General features: G+C 40.5%; 1 protein-coding gene across 3 annotated transcripts in view; it reads left to right on the top strand.

Moving 5' to 3' along the window:
* Positions 1 to 22007, top strand: part of ARK2C (arkadia (RNF111) C-terminal like ring finger ubiquitin ligase 2C) — a 113036-nt gene that overhangs the window by 65991 nt on the left and 25038 nt on the right. For all 3 annotated transcript variants that reach the window (XM_075840622.1, XM_075840633.1, XM_075840626.1), the window contains exons 2-3: positions 17583 to 17892; positions 18794 to 18913. In XM_075840622.1, coding sequence (XP_075696737.1) covers positions 17583 to 17892; positions 18794 to 18913 — 430 coding nt within the window. The remainder of the gene's footprint in view (positions 1 to 17582; positions 17893 to 18793; positions 18914 to 22007) is intronic.

Genomic DNA, 22007 nt, shown 5'->3' on the forward strand with positions numbered 1-22007 from the left:
GAGTGTACCTATCATTTGAATTTTTTATTAGCCTACATAGGACCAAAATTATGTGCTGATTTATTTTATGATATAGCTTTAAAAAGGGTTTGAGCACAGGCAGAGTGTTAAACAATAAAATTCTGACTGTCTGCAGCCACCACTAGAGGGAGCTCAAGAGCTTACTGCATACAGATTTATTATTGAATTCACTGAGAGCTCTACAAATCTGTGTTTGGAGAGCTCCACCTAGTGTTGACTGCTGGCAGATAGAATTGTATCATTTAACTTTTTGGCTATGTGAAGGGAAGCAGGGAAAGCAGGATCTCCGACCTGGGTAAAGATAAATTATGAACTAAAATATATAGTTATATCACCATGAGGTGTTAAATGGCAAAACTCACACAATTAAACAAAAAACCATATCCAGGAGGGAAAAATGAGGGTGGTTTCCATTTCCAGATTCAAGTGGAAGAAAAAGAAACAAAGTAAAAAGCTCTTTTATAAATAGAAAGAAAAGGCCATCTGGACGCCGTCTATCAGTAGCGGGGGCTGCCTGCCAATGTTTTCTTCTAGTTAATAGGTACAGGGAAAGAGAGGAAGAGAAGACACTCATTTATTGGATATACATCAACTTACACAGAAACCTGAACCTGGTTCACATTCCTAGAGGGATGAGAATTGCTCTTTTTTTTTTAAAAATATTTTTTGTTTTTTTGGGGGGGTTTTCAAAAATAAAATAAAATGTACAGAGGGGAATTCACATCCTGGCCCTAGTGCCAGAGGGGGTCAAATGACCCCCTGCCACCTAAGAAGACAGTATTATAAATGGCATATGTTACAGATTTTACATTGGGGCTTTAAGAAAGGGGTCTCCAAAAAATACCTAATTAAAACTGAAAATTCAGATGGGACAATAGTTATCACCCCAATCTTCCACTCATCTGCCCTCCTTACAGCAAACTTAAAGGGGTCTAGAAAGCCAAGATATGGGCTACTGTTTGGTGGCCTGTTCACACTTTCTGCCTTGGCTAATAATATAGCGGCTTCTCTTGGTCACTCAATAATAAAAAGTAGACAAGGACCACCAACGCAGTGCTACAGATGGAGGACCATGCAAACAACCCCTATATCTAAATGTTTGTGTATAAGGAGATAAATATACTTAAACCATGGTTTGGCCATATTTACTAGGTCAGGTCATATAAAGGTAGTAAAACTAGAGCACTACCCAATCAGAATCAGGAATGGACCCACATCCCAGAAAACTCATATCACATAAAGAATCAGTAGGACCAGTCTATAGCATTGGGTCTTAATTGTCCATCATAGGTGACATCTAAGGCTACCCTAGATACCCTAAACCATAGGGAATAGATGTCCTAATGGAAGTAAGCTGGGGCACCCAATAAATGTCATTCTTTCCAAACTACCGATCAGGGGGCATAAATGAGCGTGCCCATCTCTGCTGAGAATGATCTTGGGGCCGTCACCATTGCAAGAAAACAGGTTCATCAGGATAAGGTGTAAATAACCTCTGACAACATACATCAGCAGAAGAAAGGATTGAGGATCCATCATCTATAAAGAGCCAGTCCATGGTCACCATTATTGACATATTAGTGCGGGCACAGGTCATACAAATAATAGAGACTGATAGGGTAACTTGTAAAATAACCTTGAAAAGTAAAGTGGTAATTTCACACCCATGGGTTTGGTTGGCGCTGGACCCTATTGTCATGCCAGGTCCATGACCCATTAGGGGAACTTCTGGTGGACCTGATTATCCTTGTGACTTTATCGTCTTTAGAAAAATATTTACTTTTGGGTTTTCTTGGGTACAGAAGCTGAAGAGTTGGGACCAATAAATATGACTATAAATAAGTGTGTAGATATTATCTCGGAGCTCTGACGTCTTATCTCATGCTCTACTCTTCAGCTTCTCATAGACATTAGATGTTTGTAGGCGTCCGGCTGCAGTTTTTATATTTATTTAATGTAATGTGTTTTCTAGGAATGCTTTGTTTATTTTGAGGCAAAGTAGTACAGTCCATTCAGTCCATTGAAGACTGCGTAAAATCCAAATTTCTAGATTTTTTTTCTAATCAGTTTCATGATGGAGAATGGAGAATTGTATGGTTCTTTGGTAAAGTCACACATATTAGGCTTAGATACGCCACCAAAAAAACAGTATAATACATGGTAGGCTTAAATACAGCGTCTCAGAAGACAATATCACACGATAGTTTTAGATACAGCGGTTTGAAAGCCAATATTACACAAAATAGACAGATACGCCAACTCTGAAAACATATCTTCCTTGATTGGCTAAAACACACCAGCTAAGAAGAGTATCACACATGATCGGCTTAGATACGCTAACTCAAACAGTATCACATATGATAGGCTTAGATACATAAACTCAGTAGACAGTATAATACATAAGCTTTTATACTTTAAATCAGTAGACATGATCACTCATGATAGGCTTAGATACATGAGTTCAGTAGACAGTATCACACATTAAAGGCTTAGATAAACCAGCTCAGTGGACAGTACCACACATGATAGGCTTAGATACATGAATTCAGTAGACAGTATCACACATTAAAGGCTTAGATAAACCAGCTCAGTAGACAGAATCACTCATGACATGGTTTAGATACATCAGCTCAGCAGTCCCTGGAGATTATTTTCTACAGTTGGCAGTGAGGGAAGCATTTTTTTTCCAACATTTAGTTAGATACCTAGTGACAAAGCATAGTTCAGAACTGACAGCAGCTATAGTTAGATACCTAGGTCTCATCCTTTTCTGCAAACAATCAGCTCTGTTGGGCATAAAGAATATCTGGGGAGCTACACCCCATTGTGTCTCACCTGCGGCTCTTGTTGTTCTGCTTGAAACCAATGGTTGACTCCCAGTTCACATGGGAATGTCCTCTCTTAGGAAGTCGGTCTGCGTGACAACCAATGTAATCAGCATCTCAATGCCAAGCAGCATAACGGAGGAGACAGCTGCCATCCTGGCAGCAGATGGCATTGAATGTGCTTATAGTATCTTTGTTTACCCATAAAAGTGCAGATCAGGTACATAGTTGAGAACAGGTAATCGTAAAGGACGCTATACAGGGGGGCTGTACGACGCTATACAACGCTATCTACAGGGAGGGCTGTACGGCGCTATCTACAGGGGGGCTGTACGGCGCTATCTACGGGGGGCTGTACGGCGCTATCTACGGGGGGCTGTACGCCGCTATCTACGGGGGGCTGTACGCCGCTATCTACAAGGGGGAGGTGGGCAGCGCTATCTACAAGGGGGAGGTGGGCAGCGCTATCTAAAAGGGGGGGTGGGCAGCGCTATCTACAAGGGGGAGCTGGGCAGCGCTATCTACAAGGGGGAGCTGGGCAGCGCTATCTACAAGGGAGAGGTGGGGGCGCTATCTACAAGGGGGAGGTGGGGGCGCTATCTATAAGGGGGAGGTGGGGGGCGCTATCTACAAGGGGGAGGTGGGGGCGCTATCTATAAGGGGGAGGTGGGGGCGCTATCTACAAGGGGGAGGTGGGGGGCGCTATCTACAAGGGGGAGGTGGGGGCGCTATCTACAAGGGGGAGGTGGGGGCGCTATCTACAAGGGGGAGGTGGGGGCACTATTTACAGGAGGGCTGTATGGCACTATTTACAGGAGGGCTGTATGGCACTATTTACAGGACGGCTGTATGGCACTATTTACAGGAGGGCTGTATGGCACTATTTACAGGAGGGCTGATTGGCACTATTTACAGGAGGGCTGTATGGCACTATTTACAGGAGGGCTGTACGGCGCTATCTACGGGGGGCTGTACGCCGCTATTTACAGGAGGGCTGTATGGCACTATTTACAGGAGGGCTGTATGACACTTTACAGGAAGGCTGTATGGCACTATCTACAAGGAGGTGGGGGTAATATCTACAGGGGGCACTATCTACAAGGGGGAGGGGGGGTACTATGTACAGGGGGCACTATCTACAGGGGGACTGTATGGCACTATCTACAAAGGGGCACTATCTACAGGTGGGGCTGCATGGCACTATCTACAGGCGGGCTGCATGGCACTATCTACAGGTGGGCTGCATGGCCCTATCTACTGGCGGGCTGCATGGCACTATCTACAGGCGGGCTGCATAGCACTATCTACAAGGGTGAAATGGGGCCACTATCTACAAGGGAGAGCTGTATGGCACTGCCTACAATGGGGGGCAATATCTACAAGGGGGTGCTGTATCGCACTGTCTACAAGGGGGAAGGGTGGCACTATCTACAAGGTGGTGTGATACTATCTACAGGGGGATGTATAGCACTGTCTACAGGGGGGGCTGCATAGCACTGTCTACATGGGGGCACAATCTACAGGGAGCCCTATCTACAAAGGGGGGCTGTGTGTAGCACCCAGGGGAGGGGGGCAGTCAAAATGTTGCTACAGGTGCAGTCTAATGTAGTTACGCTCCAGATGGATGGATGGGATAGAGAGAGAGAGAGAGAGAGTTGAGGGGTGAATAGTGAATTAGCTCGTCTATGTAGGTGTATCTGTATCTCTCTTTCACCTGCTGGCCAGCAAATCCTTGTCTCTGTCCACTATTATTTCTACAGACAAACTGATTCAGCATTCCCCAATAACACACAGCATTACCTGCACCTTAGGGGGGATTCACACGAACGTGATTTGCGTCCTTGCAGCCCGCGTGGTTTTCACGCGGGTCGCACGGACCTATTTTAGTCTATGGGGCAGTGCAGACTGTCCGTGAGTTTTGCGCAGCGTGAGTCCACTGCGTAAAACTGACGACATGTTCTATATTTCGGCGTTTTTCGCGCATCACGCACCCATTGAAGTCAATGGGTGCGTGAAAATCACATGCACCACACGGAAGCACTTCCATGGGACGCGCGTGATTCGCACAACCGCAGTAAAATAATTAATGTAAACAGAAAAGCACTAAACGGAGTGTCATAATGATGGCGGCTGCGCGAAAATCACGCAGCCGCGCATCATATGTGATGACACACGGAGCTGTCAAGTGCCTTTTGTGCACGCAAAACGCAGAGTTTTTTGCGCGCGCGAAACGCTCACGTTCGTGTGAATCCGCCCTTACCTGCATGTGATCAAACCTGAATGGAAGGTGTGCTGGGTTTATATAGGAGACACTTGATTAATGCCTGGTGAGGCAGAGCTGCAGCCACACAAAGTATATGTATTTTTATTTTGTAAGATTTAATTATGTGTATAGAGATTGTAAGCTCCTTTTCTTTTTAAAAGGAGACAGGATGTATGGAATATGTATAATATGTGGTTTATGTATAATATGTATGTGTTTGAAATGTAAGCACAAATGTGTTTATCCCTTTAAGGGGGCATTTACACGAGCGTGTGCGTTTTTCATTATGACACTCTGTTTGGATGTTTGTAAACAGAAAAGCAGGTGGTGCTTTTCTGTTTTCATTCATACTTTTTACTGCTCTTGCGCAAAACACGCGCGTCCCACGGAAGTGCTTCCGTGTGATGCGCATGATTTTCACGCACCCATTGACTTCAATGGGTGCGTGATGCGCGAACAACGCACAAATATCGGACATGTCGTGCGTTTCACGCATCGGACATACGCTGCGTGAAAATCACGGACTGTCTGCACGGCCCCATAGACTAACATAGGTCCGTGCGACACGCGTGAAAATCACGCGCGTTGCACGGACGTATTACACGTTCGTGTAAATAAGCCCTCAGACTGTAGTATTCTGAGAATATTGTGTATTTAAGTGCACCTAGAGGAGGGTGGGACAGGTTCAGTTCAGAGCATATGAGCTGAGGATTGGGGTGCTGCTCGATATGAAGGCAGCTGCAATACAACCCCTAATTTATCTGCTTTTTGTTGTTATTTTACATTTTTTTTGTATTTGCTCAAAATAAATACAAGCATTGTTTGCCAAATCCTGAGTTTATCACGGCAAGAATACCCACTCCCTGATAGATTAGATAGATAGATAGATAGATAGATAGATAGATAGATAGATAGATAGATAGATAGATAGATAGATAGATAGATAGATAGATAGGGCACGTTTTCGCTGCAAAATTGCACTGCACTAATCGGCAGCCCCTTCTCTCTCTCAGTGCAGGATAAAGAGAAGGGGCAGCCCTTTCCGTAGTAAAAGTAAAAGAAATTCATACTTACCCGGCCGTTGTCTTGGTGACTCGTCCCTCTTTCGACATCCAGCCCGACCTCCGTGGATGACGCAGCAGTCCATGTGACCGCTGCAGCCTGTGATTGGCAGCAGAGGTCACATGGGCTGAAACCTTTTTTACACGTTGAGCTATATTGTGATCAGTAGTCACTGTTCCGGGTGCTGAAAGAGTTACTGCCGATCGTTTAACTCTTTCAGCACCCTGGACAGTGACTATCCCCTGACGTCGCCTAGCAACGCTCCCGTAATCATGGGTGCACACACGTAGTCAAACGTAATCACGGGAGCCCCATAGACTTCTATGGGCCTGCCCGTGCCGTAAATACGGCCTGAAAAAGGACATGTTCTATATTTTTCAACGGCACGGGCACCTTCCCATAAGCATACGGGGAGGTACCTGTGGCCAATAGAAGTCTATGGGCCCGTAATTACGGCCCGTTATTACGGGCGTTTTTACGTTCGTGTGCATGGGACTTAACAGATATGTGAATGCAGCTCTGGAGGATAACACATGCTAACTCAAAATAAGGAAAACAATATAATGCACAAAATGACTAATCATGTACCCCAAATGGAAATTTCAATTGTATAATAAGGCACTTGTTATCCGAAACCTGAACTTGAAAAACTCAATTTCTCACCTCCATCTCCTTTCCATATTGACGGCATTCAAATGTTTCCTAACACTTTCAGTTATTGTGGGATCTTTATCGTGTTAATGCCTGCAAAAAGTCATTAAAAAAAAACTGTGAACTCCACAGGGGTAGAAACAATAAGCTCATTTATTTTTATCCATCACAGCAGATAAATACATAGAGACATAGATAGGTTTCAAAAAAGACAGATCTATAAATACAGAGGCATATGGCATAGCTGGGGGGGAAGGCTGGCAAGGCATGAGGGGGGCTGTACTGGCATCAACCTCAGGTGCTGGGGGCCAAGATTGGGTCTTTCTACCTTAGCCAGGATATTTAGGTACAGGTCTAAGGCAGCAAATTGCTGATGTACAGCCTTGCTACAACGATAGATGATAGATTAGATAGATAGATAGATAGATAGATAGATAGATAGATAGATAGATAGATAGATAGATAGATAGATAGATAGATAGATAGATAGATAGATAGATAGATAGATAGATAGATAGATAGATAGATAGATAGATAGATAGATAGATAGGGCACGTTTTCGCTGCAAAATTGCACTGCACTAATCGGCAGCCCCTTCTCTCTCTCAGTGCAGGATAAAGAGAAGGGGCAGCCCTTTCCGTAGTAAAAGTAAAAGAAATTCATACTTACCCGGCCGTTGTCTTGGTGACTCGTCCCTCTTTCGACATCCAGCCCGACCTCCGTGGATGACGCAGCAGTCCATGTGACCGCTGCAGCCTGTGATTGGCAGCAGAGGTCACATGGGCTGAAACCTTTTTTACACGTTGAGCTATATTGTGATCAGTAGTCACTGTTCCGGGTGCTGAAAGAGTTACTGCCGATCGTTTAACTCTTTCAGCACCCTGGACAGTGACTATCCCCTGACGTCGCCTAGCAACGCTCCCGTAATCATGGGTGCACACACGTAGTCAAACGTAATCACGGGAGCCCCATAGACTTCTATGGGCCTGCCCGTGCCGTAAATACGGCCTGAAAAAGGACATGTTCTATATTTTTCAACGGCACGGGCACCTTCCCATAAGCATACGGGGAGGTACCTGTGGCCAATAGAAGTCTATGGGCCCGTAATTACGGCCCGTTATTACGGGCGTTTTTACGTTCGTGTGCATGGGACTTAACAGATATGTGAATGCAGCTCTGGAGGATAACACATGCTAACTCAAAATAAGGAAAACAATATAATGCACAAAATGACTAATCATGTACCCCAAATGGAAATTTCAATTGTATAATAAGGCACTTGTTATCCGAAACCTGAACTTGAAAAACTCAATTTCTCACCTCCATCTCCTTTCCATATTGACGGCATTCAAATGTTTCCTAACACTTTCAGTTATTGTGGGATCTTTATCGTGTTAATGCCTGCAAAAAGTCATTAAAAAAAAACTGTGAACTCCACAGGGGTAGAAACAATAAGCTCATTTATTTTTATCCATCACAGCAGATAAATACATAGAGACATAGATAGGTTTCAAAAAAGACAGATCTATAAATACAGAGGCATATGGCATAGCTGGGGGGGAAGGCTGGCAAGGCATGAGGGGGGCTGTACTGGCATCAACCTCAGGTGCTGGGGGCCAAGATTGGGTCTTTCTACCTTAGCCAGGATATTTAGGTACAGGTCTAAGGCAGCAAATTGCTGATGTACAGCCTTGCTACAACGATAGATGATAGATTAGATAGATAGATAGATAGATAGATAGATAGATAGATAGATAGATAGATAGATAGATAGATAGATAGATAGATAGATAGATAGATAGATAGATAGATGATAGATAGATAGATAGATAGATAGATAGATAGATAGATAGATAGATAGATAGATAGATAGATAGATAGATAGATAGATAGATAGATAGATAGATAGATAGATAGACAGACAGACAGACAGACAGACAGACAGATTTCACCAGTACTTTCATCAAGCACAAAGAGGAAAACACATCTGAGAGGAACTAGGATTGTTGGATTGCCATCCCATGCCCACCTCTCAGTCACTGCTCAGATGAAGTTGGCTTTAGTAAATCCTTTATTTTACTAAGCATCAGAATCCACTGCCGTCATTACCTTCTCTCACCAGGGTTTTGATTTCATAACTAGAAAAGTACACATGAAATCAGAGAAGAAAAACGTCATAAAAAAACAAACACAACGCAATATAAATCCATGGATGTAGACGCTTCCTCTCAGCAAATAATAGCTCATTGCAGTATATTGCTGCAGAATCAACGGCATTACGGAAGCTTTATCCTGTACAACAAGGGAAACTAAATTATACTTCACTCCTTCACTCAGCATCACAGGGAGGAAAAAAAGACATCTCTACTGCCAGTCACTGCTGTATTCATGAGTCAATAAACCAGATATCAACACTGAAAACAAATAAAAAACATTATAATGTTATCCATATAGTAATTATATTCTTGTACATAGAGGGCAGTAATATAGTAATCATATTCTTGTACATAGGAGGCAGTATTATAGTAATTATATTATTGTATATAGGGGGCAGTATTATAGTAGTTATATTCTTGTACATAGGAGCAGTATTATAGTAGGTATATTATTGTACATAGGAGGTAGTATTATAGTAGTTATATTCTTGTATATAGAGGGCAGTATTATAGTAGTTATATTCTTGTACATAGGAGGCAGTATTATAGTAGTTATATTCTTGTACATAGGAGGCAGTATTATAGTAGGTATATTATTGTACATAGGAGGTAGTATTATAGTAGTTATATTCTTGTATATAGGGGGCAGTATTATAGTAGTTATATTCTTGTACATAGGAGCAGTATTATAGTAGGTATATTATTGTACATAGGAGGTAGTATTATAGTAGTTATATTCTTGTATATAGAGGGCAGTATTATAGTAGTTATATTCTTGTACATAGGAGGCAGTATTATAGTAGTTATATTCTTGTACATAGGGGGCAGTATTATAGTAATTATTTTATTGTACATAGGGGGCAGTATTAGGGAACGTTTTCCGCTGCAAATGTTGGTGCAGATTTGGGGCAATTACGCAACGAATCTGCACCAACATTTGCATATATGACAGGTAATTCAGACGTTTCAGAAAACACAGCGGACTTGCCACAGATTTCGGTTTCTGCATTGCAAAGGCTGAAATACGCAGTGAAATTCCGCTTCTTCTCCGCAACAGACAGTGCATGCTGCGGACTGAAAATTCCGCACCGCAGCCTATGGTCCGCAGCAGAGTTTTCCGCAAAGTCTGCATGAAGATAACTAAAAAGGTGTGAAAACCAATGGACAAAATGTCTGCAAAGGTTTTCCACTGCGGACTGTCCGCAGCAGAATTCCACAGCAATTCCGCCACGTCTGAATGTGCCCTTATAGTAGTTATATTCTTTTACAGAGGGGGCAATATTATATTAGTTATATTTTTGTACATAGGGGGCAGTATTATAGTAGTAATATTCTTGTACATAGGAGGCAGTATTATAGTAGTTATATTCTTGTACATAGGGAGCGGTGTTATAGTAGTTATAGTCTTGTACATAGGGGGCAGTATTATAGTAGTTATATTCTTGTATATAGGGACAGTATTATAGTAGTTATATGCTTGTACATAGGAGACAGTATTATAGTAGTTATAGTCTTGTACATAGGGGGCAGTATTATAGTAGTTATATTCTTGTACATAGGAGGCAGTATTATAGTAGTTATATTCTTGTATATAGGAGGCAGTGTTATAGTAGTTATATTCTTGTACATAGGATTCAGTAATATAGTAGTTATATTCTTATACATTGTGGGCAGTATTATAGTAATTATATTCTTGTACATAGGGGGCAGTATTATAGTAGTTATATTCTTGTACATAGGAACAGTATTATAGTAGTTATATTCTTGTACATAGGAGCAGTATTCTAGTATTTATATTCTTGTACATAGGGGGCAGTATTATAGTAGTTATATTCTTGTATGTAGGGGGCAGTATTATAGTAGTTATATTCTTGTACATAAGAGGCAGTATTATAGTAGTTATATTCTTGTACATAGGAGGCAGTATGATAGTAGTTATATTCTTGTACATAGGAGGTAGTATTATAGTAGTTATATTCTTGTACATAGGGGCAGTATTATAGTAGTTATATTCTTATACATAGAGGGCAGTATTATAGTAGTTATATTCTTGTACATAGGGGGCAGTATTATAGTAGTTATATTCTTGTATATAGGGGCAGTATTATAGTAGTTATATTTTTGTTCATAAGAGGCAGTATTATAGTAGTTATATTCTTGTACATAGGAGGCAGTATTATAGTAGTTATATTCTTGTATATAGGGGGCAGTATTATAGTAGTTATATTCTTGTACATAGGGGGCAGTATTGTAGTAGTTATATTCTTGTAAAAAGGAGGCAGTATTATAGTAGTTATATTCTTGTACATAGGGGGCAGTGCTATAGCAGTTTTATTCTTGTATATAGGGAGCAGTATTATAGTAGTTATTTTCTTACCCATAGAGAGAAGTTTTATTATGCTAGTTAGCGCTGTAATCATTGTAAGTGAGTAAAATAATGAAGGAGCTGCAGTCAATGTTAAGTGTTTCATCTTTTGCAAGGTTTAGAAAACAAATTATTCAGTGCCCTATTATTTAATATAATGAGCATATAGGTGGGAGTCCCACATTCAGGACTCTCATCTGTAAGGCAGAGGAAAGAGTGGCTAAATGGAGGGTCTCTTTCTTTCTCTCTCTCTCCCTATCTGGAGGGCCCAGCAACTCTTTTGTTATCAATGAGAAATGTGTAATGCTTCATTTCACCTGTGGTCGCACTGCAGTGAAATTGAACACTTGTTCCTGAGTTCTCCTATTGATTACAGTTGATCGCTGAAGGCCACAGAATCAGGTTAACCTATGAATAACCATTTTAACACGAAGTGCAAGAAGAATGGCTTTTGTATCAATAACATCATAAATGCTGCTACAGCAAAAATATGCGACAAGAATAGAAATCAGAAGGTATCGCCTTGAGAAGAACGCTTAAAAAATATTTATATTTTTATTAACTCTTTAAAATGGGCTACTAAAGCCAATAATTTCTATAAATACCAGGCTAACCAGGTAGGTAAGACTAAATAAGGGTGCCAATATATTAGTTTAAATTGTAATGAAACTACTCCAAATATCTAGTAAAAACATATAAATTCTGTCCCTACCTGGACTAAATAGTAAAGTGTGCATTCACACCGAGTAAAGATCTGATCCTTCGCAGCAAAGTGTGTATGAATAGAAACGCAGCACATGCGACACAGTATGCATTCACACTGAAATGAGCCACAGCACCTAAATTCCCTGTGCATTAACACCCAGGACAAACAGTGCAGCACCTCAAGCAGTATTGTGCATTCACACTAGCAAGGGACTGTATATTTAAACAAACGTGTGCATTCACAGTAGATGAATATAATATACCAAGTGTGCATTCACACCAACTAAATAGGGTATATTAAGTGTGCATTCACTCTAGTCAGCAATATCTACAACACAGAGTACTTTATCGCTGAGATGAGCATCAGCCACATGCAGGTAGTTTGCATTCACACTCCTCAATTCAGCGTAACACCTATATTGATCGTGTGCATTCACACCAGATAAATATTGTCCACCTGATCACAAGAGTGTGCGTTCACACTGAACAAAAACTGAACGCCTAAAAAGAAATCACCACCGCAATCCACTCTGCCTTTATGCAAAAATACTATATGCCCGCACCACATACATCAGTATCGAAGAAGAGTGTTGTGTTTTCTGCGCTCTTGTTATCAGCCTCGATATCCACAGAATGGAATGATCCAATAAAGGGTAAGAGAAGCAGGGACCATGCGAAGTTAACTCTACCTCCACTGCCTTATTGAGGACAAGTGCGGAAGTCCAAGCCGCCATCAGTGAGGTCAGTTGCAATAGAAGCCTCAGATCCTTAAAGAAACATGGTCCTTTTACATGAAGAACATGTCGCTGCAGATTGCTTTTCATTTGGGGGTGTGGCTTAAGTTGCGGCCATTGCCCTCCATATGTATAAAATGGGTGGAAAGTGTTTCATACAAAATGCTTTGACTAAAGGACAAATTAAGGTGCAAAGGTAACATTTGATATAGTATATAAATTCATCAATGTGACATCCCTAACCAACAAAAGAATATAAATATTCATTATTATTATTATTATCATTGCTCCTTCCTCCACCCATCTACAAGCCTCAGACACTTTGCACATAGACAGATTCACGACAGGGTATATTAAAATTTGCTAGCGTGTACAACAACTTTCAGATCTTTACAGATAACATAGTTACATGTGAAAAAAAAAATAAGTACCACCATGTTAAAATGTCCAAATTGGCAATTACTTATTAACACAAGCAGAGGGGGTTAATATTTTTGTAAATATTTCTATAGGTAATTTTTCAAGTGTCTGCCTCTTCTTCACATGTGAATCACCCTTGATGTGAGGACAGGACATTATTTCATGAATGAGGGTGAAACTGGATTAATGTCTAAATGAAGCTACTGTCACTTTAACATTTGGTGAGGAGCTGTTGTGCATTTTTAATTGAAGCCAAGTCATTTTTACAGCCCAGTTGTTCTGCGATTTGTCTTGCAGCAGCTGCTTGTCCATGCAGCAGGTGCTGTGTTGCTCTGTGACTGTGTACAATGTACAAATAGTGTTACACTGACGGTGTCCTGCAGTCTCAATGATCTTACAGATCCGGGTGATCCCCTTCAAGATATACTGTATGTATATGAGTCGTGGGACGTAAAGTCAGATGAGCCCGTAAATTCCTAATAATTATTGGGGGATATTTGTAATTTCTGTGCTGCTTAGAAAAATTTAAAGGGCCCCCAAGGGTACCCTGAGACTTGAGATATCAGTCTAGACATTGGTTTGGGGCTAGATGCAGGGCAATATCAAGGTGTGATCCCATAGAGTACCAAATGACAGTACCACATATGGCATACATAATATTGTGACAGTGTTAAAAAGCAGTGCCTACATAGTAGTGCCGTAAAATGTCCAAATCACAGTTACAGAGTTTTCATTGGAGTGCCATAGCATGCCCAAATAACAGTACCATAATAAAACCATCAATGCCTAAAAAGCAATGCCATGTAGTGCCCAAATACCAGTGCCATGTAGTGCTGTAGTAGTGTCATACAGTGCCCAAATAATAGTACCATATAGAGCATTCATAATAATGAAATATCATATTCAAATAACAGAACCATGTACAGCCTACATAATAAAACCATCAATGCCTAAATAACAAGGCCATGTAGTGCCCAAATACCAGTGCCATGTAGTGCTGTAGTAGTGTCATACAGTGCCCAAATAATAGTACCATGCAAAGCATTCATAATAATGCCATATCATGCTCAAATTACAGAGCCATGTTGTGCATTCACAATAGTGCCATGCAGTGCCCAAACAGTTGCGCCATGTGGTGATTAAAGAACAAAACCAATCAGATTGCCATATTAATGCCCTAATAACAGTGAAATACAGTGCTAAATAATATCACATCTGGCATCACATATCACAATATTAGTTTATAACAACCCGCCAAGGAATAAGATTTGAGTGGACCGTATGTCTCCATACTAGAGGATGATTTATTGGAGCCCATTACATTTAAACCCATTTTAGAGTAGCAAATAGTATAGATTATGATGATATGGATTGTGATATTATAAATAATAATGATACAGATTATGATAGTACAGATTACTATGATATAATGTAGATTACGAGGTTTTAATAATATAGATTATTATATTATGGTTTACGACAGAATAGATTATGGATTTTGACCATATAGATTATTATATTATAGATTATGAAAATATATAGATTATGATTTAATGGATTATGACAATTTAGAGTACTGTATAGATTATACAGATTATATAGATTATGCTATATTATTATATAGATAATGATATTATGGGTTATGATTGTAAGAATTATGACATTATAGTTTTTGTTATAGATTAAACAGTGTAGGTGATAATATGGAATATGATAATATAAATTATAATATAATGGTATATGATATAGATTATGATATTATGCTTTACGGCAGATATTATGGATTTAACAATAGATTATTATATTATGGATGATGACAGTATAAATTATGATTTAATGGATTATGACAGTATAGAGTATTAAATTATAGATTATAACACTATAGATACTGATATTACAGGTTCTGATTGTATAGAATATGATATTATTGGTTATGTTATAGATTATGATATTATAGTTTATGATATAATGGAATGACAGTATAGGTTATAACATAATGGGTTATGATATAGATTATGATATTACGCATTATGACAGAATACAGTTTGACATTATAGGTTATGAGTAGAGATGAGTGAAACGATTCTACACTAATCGAATATGGTCTGAATCTCTCAAAAATTTAGAATTTGGGCTTTGTGGCGCACAAATTGCGGTAAAATGGCGCATTACACATTAGAAAAATTATCACATGATTTCGGGAGGACATCTTTATAATTCCTTGAAGGCAGCCTTCCCAAAATGCACTGCTGTTGTCCCTCCCTCTAGCACAGCCAATCTTGAGGGGAATAGATGTATGACATTACTAACGCTGGCTTGGCATTAAAGGGGTTATGCGGGGACCACAATTTATTAGCAGTGTAGTCACTGCAGTAGTGTAGTCACTCGCTATTATACATTCTGGTCCGCTGTTGCGCTGATTCAGAGATATTCATAGATTTTTATAATGCTGCCGGGGGACCGATAGTCTAGTTGCACAGCCTTCTTTGATGACGTGACCGACCCTGCTGTACTCCATGTACTCGCTGTATTACTGCTCCTGCTTATACATGGAGTACAATGGGGTCGGTCACATGACGAAGAGTTGTATCATCATCAAAGAAGGCTGTGCAACTAAACTACCTGTCCCTCGGCAGCGCTATAAAAATCTTATGAAAATCTCAGAATCAGCGTGACGGGGGACTGGAATGTACAGGGTGGGCCATTTATATGGATTCACCTAAATAAAATGGGAATGGTTGGTGATATTAACTTCCTGTTTGTGGCACATTAGTATATGGGAGGGGGGAAACTTTTCAAGCTGGGTATTGACCATGGCGGCCATTTTGAAGTCGGACATTTTGTATCCAACTTTAGTTTTTCCAATGGGAAGAGGGTCATGTGACACATCAAAATTATCGAGAATTTCACAAGAAAAACAATGGTGTGCTTGGTTTTAATGTTACTTTATTCTTTCATGAGTTATTTACAAGTTTCTGACCACTTATAAAATGTGTTCAAAGTGCTGCCCATTGTGTTGGATTGTCAATGCAACACTCTTCTCCCACTCTTCACACACTGATAGCAACACCAAGAAATGCCTCCCGATCTGACCCCCTTAGACTTTTATCTTTGGGGTCATCTGAAGGCAATTGTCTATGCTGTGAAGATACGAGATGTGCAGCAACTGAAACTACGGATACTGGAAGCCAGTGCTAGCATTTCTTCTGCGGTGTTGCTATTAGTGTTCCCATCATATTTACTGCATTATGTTGTCTTTTATGCAGCTACAAAAATACTTTGGATATTGAAATGTTTCTACGGGTCATAACATATACAGTGAAATACAGGATTCCCTATAGAAAATGGTTTCAAGTAACATTCACAAATTGTCTCTCCGTGCTGATACTGTATGTTGGCCACAGTGGATATACTTGCTTGGGGCTATGATTATGCTGCAGTGTGCCCCAGTTTTTCAGGACTGTCCTCTGTCATGATATTGCAGAAGTGTTTGTAAAAATTCCACTCTTTCGTGTAGTTAGATGGTTTGTAAAGAAAATGTATTAATTTCTGATTGCTCTATATAAATTACCGTCTTCTATGCAGCAGAAAGAATGGGAATCCCACCAATTTAATATTTAAGCCTTCATTTTTCAACTTACGAGAATCCCTGTTTTGAAATGCTTATTAGAAATGATGGTCCATCATCATGCCAATCCAGTGGATACCATACTAGGGCAATCTTGCTGCACCACTTTGTTAATACAATGTCCAAAGTACGGACTAATAATTGTCTTTGGTCTGCCAAACAGGGCCGCGTCGAGGGCAAACTGTCGAATCCGCAGAGAAAGCATTGTATATGAGGGTCCCTTGCACTTCTAAGGAAGAAGGGAAAGGGAGAATAGCTCTGGGGAATGGCTATTGGAAAAAGGTTAAAAAAAATGACTGTACAATTTTGTAATGTATTACCAAGATTTAACAATCACAACAACAGCCCTGAAAAAAAATAAAAAAATAGTACCGCCATATAATGTGCTATAATATCACCACACTGCTCCTAAATACAGTAACAATGCCTTACAAGAACTAAATAACTGCACATATAGTTCACAAATACATTTTATACATTGTCTATATACTGTAGCCATATAGTGCTTATATAATACCACTATATAGAGCCCGAATCAGGTATGTGCCCTTTTTTGCCCAACTATAATCTGCTCCTGCTGATAAGTTCTATATGACACGTCAAATGTTTTCTATAATTGTAGGTATAGTTTAATGCTGCCCAGAGTTTACACTGAAAGAATGTTTCCTAATCTTGGTACTTATTGATCCACTGAAGGTCAAGTTGGTCAGACTTATTTCATAATTGAATGCCCCTGTGTTCTTGTTTTTCAGGTGCCCCATTTCAGCGTTCCCAGCATGGCCATGCTACCTCCTGCCGCCATTTTCATCTGAGCCCTCAACCTCAGCTCCCCGACTTTCCTATCCATCCTCACCAGGTTCAGCCACAGCAAGGAATGACCTCTCACATGGCTACTGCTCACCAGCATAATGGACCACTGCACCAGCCCCTGCCATCTCTGACTGGTCTACAGTTTCAGGAGATGGCAGGACCTTCCTTCCTACCTCAGGCCCTACACCAGCAATACCTTCTCCAGCAACAGCTCCTGGAGGCTCAGCACCGCAGGCTAGTCACGCACCCCAGGTGAGTCCAATCACTCATTTGTTTAGTTATCAATAATACCTGTGGACAGATGTAGTGGGTATAAGTAGTCATTTGGCACTCGGTTACCACGATACAGCACCATATGGCACCTGTTCTTGCATATTTAGCACAAGGTCCAGTTTCTGATCCTTAAATAAAATGTAATATTAGACAAGAAAAACCTGAGTGATTATATTTAGAATTATTACTGCGTATATCTAAGGAACAACATTACACAAAAACCATATCACCCAAGTGAAAAATTGTTTGCCCCCTAAGGTACTCAATCAATTGACAAAATTTAATTGATAATCATATAAATGCCGAATCTCCAACAAGTGATCTACCTGTATAATCATGTCATTATTAAACTATACCTTCACAAGTATTCTAGAGCACACTGCAGGGAGGTGTTCTCGCGTCATGATGTTGCCACCACCATTCTTTAAGGTGGAGATGGTATGTTTTGGTGGTGTAGTTTACTTTTGCTCATATTAGACCTTAGAACCTTGTTGTTTGGCAATTTGAAGCCAAAATTTCATGAGTTTTTCAACATTGGAATTATCTTTGCCACTCTCCCATAAAGCTATGACTGGTGGACGACCCACGACAATAGTTGTTCAATGCACAGTCTCTTGATCTCAGGCACAAAAGATTTAAACTCCTTCAGATTTGTCATAGGTCTTCTGGTGGTCTTCCTCATTAGCTACTTGCTCTCCCGGGCAGCCTGCTATAGGCAGACTTACTATTTATTTTCAATTTGTGATGTTAAATGTTTAAATGTTTAAAAAATGACATTGACATTAAAACCATAAGAAAGACATCTACTAATTGTAGAATACCACAGTGATGTTACCTATATAAATTTATATCTTCCATACCTCTCTGTATGGTACGACAGGCGGACTCAGGAGCAAATATCTGTGCATCCACACCGTTTACGCCCAAGCTTTGACTTCAACCAACAAGTACAAATGTCTCAGCCTTTGGGGCCCAGGTACTTGGCTGAAGGTACTGACTGGTAAGTGCCCATTGTGTCACACCAATCATATAAGACATAAAGAATTTGAAACTGATGTTGAACACATGTTTATGGAGAACCAGTTACTAACATAGACTACTGTTTATTAAAGGGATTTTCTGGTTAGGAAACTCCATTTTCAAATACTCTATTAGGAGTTTATTTTGGGTTTTCCTTCAATTAGTCGGAGCAATGAGCAGCTATAAAGAGTTTTTCTGGAGAACTTAACACATTGATTTCAATTGCACTGTGTAATGCTTCTTTTCCACGGCGGTGGTGCTGCAGGGAAATTGAACACTTGCTTTCAGTTTCCCCTGCAGATCACAGTTGATCACTAGGGGTCACAGCAGCTGGACACCCTGTGATCTTATTTTTATTTTTTTTGTAAATTCTTTATTTATATGCTTTTTCAAACAAGTTACATATCAAGCAAGGAAACAAAAAAGAAAAAAGGGGGGAAGGGACAAGGGCACACAGGCCCAAGATATTGCATCAAACAGCTTACAAAATCCTGTATGCTGCATTAGGGACAGAGGAGGGATAAAGACAGGGGAGAAAAAAAAAAGAAAAAAAAAAAGGGGGGGGCGGAGTGGAGGAGGGGGGAACACATAGGTACATGATCCAGAATACAATTCAAAAATGGCTAAAATGTCTAAAATTTCAGCTGGCCATGATAGTCCGATTTTCTGGGGAGTCATGATAGACAATCCAATGGAACCATGTCTTGGAGAAGCTGTCAGGTCTGTTGGTCAACTGAGATGTAAGGTCTTCCATGCGCTTAATTTCGTGATCTTATTTTTAAGTGACTCTTGTAAAAAAAAATATATATAATTTGAAACCGGACAAACCTTTAAGTATACATACAGAAGGCCACTGAACTGGTGGATGTAATATTACCAACTTTGCAAACAGACTTTTATGGTGGCTCCCCTTTTTTCTGGGAGCCCCCTACAGCACAAATCAAAACAGTTCAGTACTTCCCTAAAAAGCTGCCCCAAAGGCAGCAATTTAACAAGATGTAATCCCATTACGATTCTGTCTCCCCATACCAATCTCAGGGCTTGTGGAGAGAAAGTGCTCTCCTATGGACAGAAGCTCCTATGGTGTAAAAGACCACATCCTAGATGAGATATTCAAAATGTGCCCTCATAGGTCTTCACTGCTGATCCACCAAACCCTTTTCTACAAGATGTCCGATCAGTATGTGGATGACACCCAGTCCTGATTTCTGCCTACAGGGCACCATTTTTGGAAAGTGTAGAACCCATTCTAACTCTTACTACTTTTCTAAATTTCTTATTAACCAAAATACATCTGAAAATTGGCGTCTTCTATGTAAAGGAGTATATAAATGAGAGGGAACTGCTATTGTAATAAATTAGTACAGATAGAGAATTTTGGGTATTATGTGTAAGGACTCCAAAACTAAGATGACCTAAGGGGTCAGCTCAGTTACACAGAAGGCGTCAATTATTCAGCTTGCATTCATTATCAGGGGATCTGCAGCCTTGTGATGGCTTCAATTCAGAGAAAATCTGTTCATTTATTGTAAAGGCGTGGGGTTTATTCCACTAATTGTCTGAACCGTCACACCTTGTCACAACGCAAACATACGGGCGAGAGTTGTGGGGTCTTTGAAGGTAAAGGTAGCTCTTCACTACTGTGCGATCTCACCGGTTCTGATATAAAACAGATGTAGCTTGCGCTTCAAAGATGATTTACTGGCACCAGCTGTTCTCTATTCTTTTCACTGTATGCTATAGTAATAGTCTCACAGCGGTTTATTAACAATCAGCTTTCCAGAACATTGGGTGATATGATCTCTATACAACTCCATAGTTTTGGAGGAAACATTTAATGATTCCTAGTGAGATACCAAACATTTTGTGTAGAGCTGGCAAATGTTGGCTAAGGGCAAAAGAGGAAAAAAAGAGTCTTTATCCAGGGGTGCATGCATGTTTTCAGTAATCCACCATAGTTCACTGGAATTTAGGGGTATCTACTAGTGATAAGCGAGTTTCCCGCTTATATTTGTTTTGTGTTGGGACCGATTCTATTGAATTGACTGTCCAATTTGATTCAGTCCAAATGAATTAGGGCCTGTTCACATCAGCGTTGGCTTTCCGTTCCGGGGTTCCGTTGGAGGTTTCCGTCGGGTGAACCCCCGCAACGGAAAGTGAAACTGAAACCACAGCTCCCGTTTGCATCACCATTGATATCAATGATGACGGAAACATTGCTAATGGCTTCCGTTTGTTTCCGCTCCGGTAGGTTTTCATTCTTCCGACAGAATCAATAGCGCAGTCGACTGCGCTATTGATTCTGTCATTAAAACAGAAACCTGCCGGAGCGGAAACAAACGGAAACCATTAGCAATGTTTCCGTCACCATTGATATCAATGGTGATGCAAACGGGAGCTGTGGTTTCAGTTTGACTTTCCGTTGCGGGGGTTCACCCAACGGAAATCTCCGACGGAACCCCGGAACGGAAAGCCAACGCTGATGTGAACAGGCCCTTAGTCACAAATCGCAAGTGCTCCGATCATCGCCTTGTCTAAATCTCTGATGTCTCTTAGCACTGTATACAAGTTGGATACAATCCTAGAAGACATCAGAGAGTCAAACAAGGCAATCGGGGCACTTGTGATTCCAGCCCTAAACTAAAAAAAATACCATACTCTCCTTCCCTGGTCTCCCATATCGACGTATCTCTGGCGTCGTCCTGAGATGACATAGTTTTGACCAATGTGTCCACTGCAGCCTGTGATTGACTGCAGCGATAACGTGGGACAAAACAATGTCATTTCAGAAGGCCGCCAGATAATTTTTTTTATCCCCTCTTCTCCCTTCTTTCTTTAATCTGTAAAATGGCAGCCTGCAGCTGCTATTTTGCCGGTTTGTCAGTGCGAACCCCAAAAGTTTTGGATTTCGCCGCATCTGAAACTTTTGGGATATCTGGACCGAATTCGATTAGTTTGGAATCGGTTTGTTCATCTCTAGTATCTACATGTGATAGTTCTTTTATCATGCACGGCAGAGGTGACTATTTAAAGCTCTAGAGACATCCACACCAAACGTCTATATCTTGGTGATC

Source organism: Rhinoderma darwinii, chromosome 1 (assembly GCF_050947455.1).
Source record: "Rhinoderma darwinii isolate aRhiDar2 chromosome 1, aRhiDar2.hap1, whole genome shotgun sequence".
In the NCBI taxonomy this organism is placed as follows: Eukaryota; Metazoa; Chordata; class Amphibia; order Anura; family Rhinodermatidae; genus Rhinoderma; species Rhinoderma darwinii.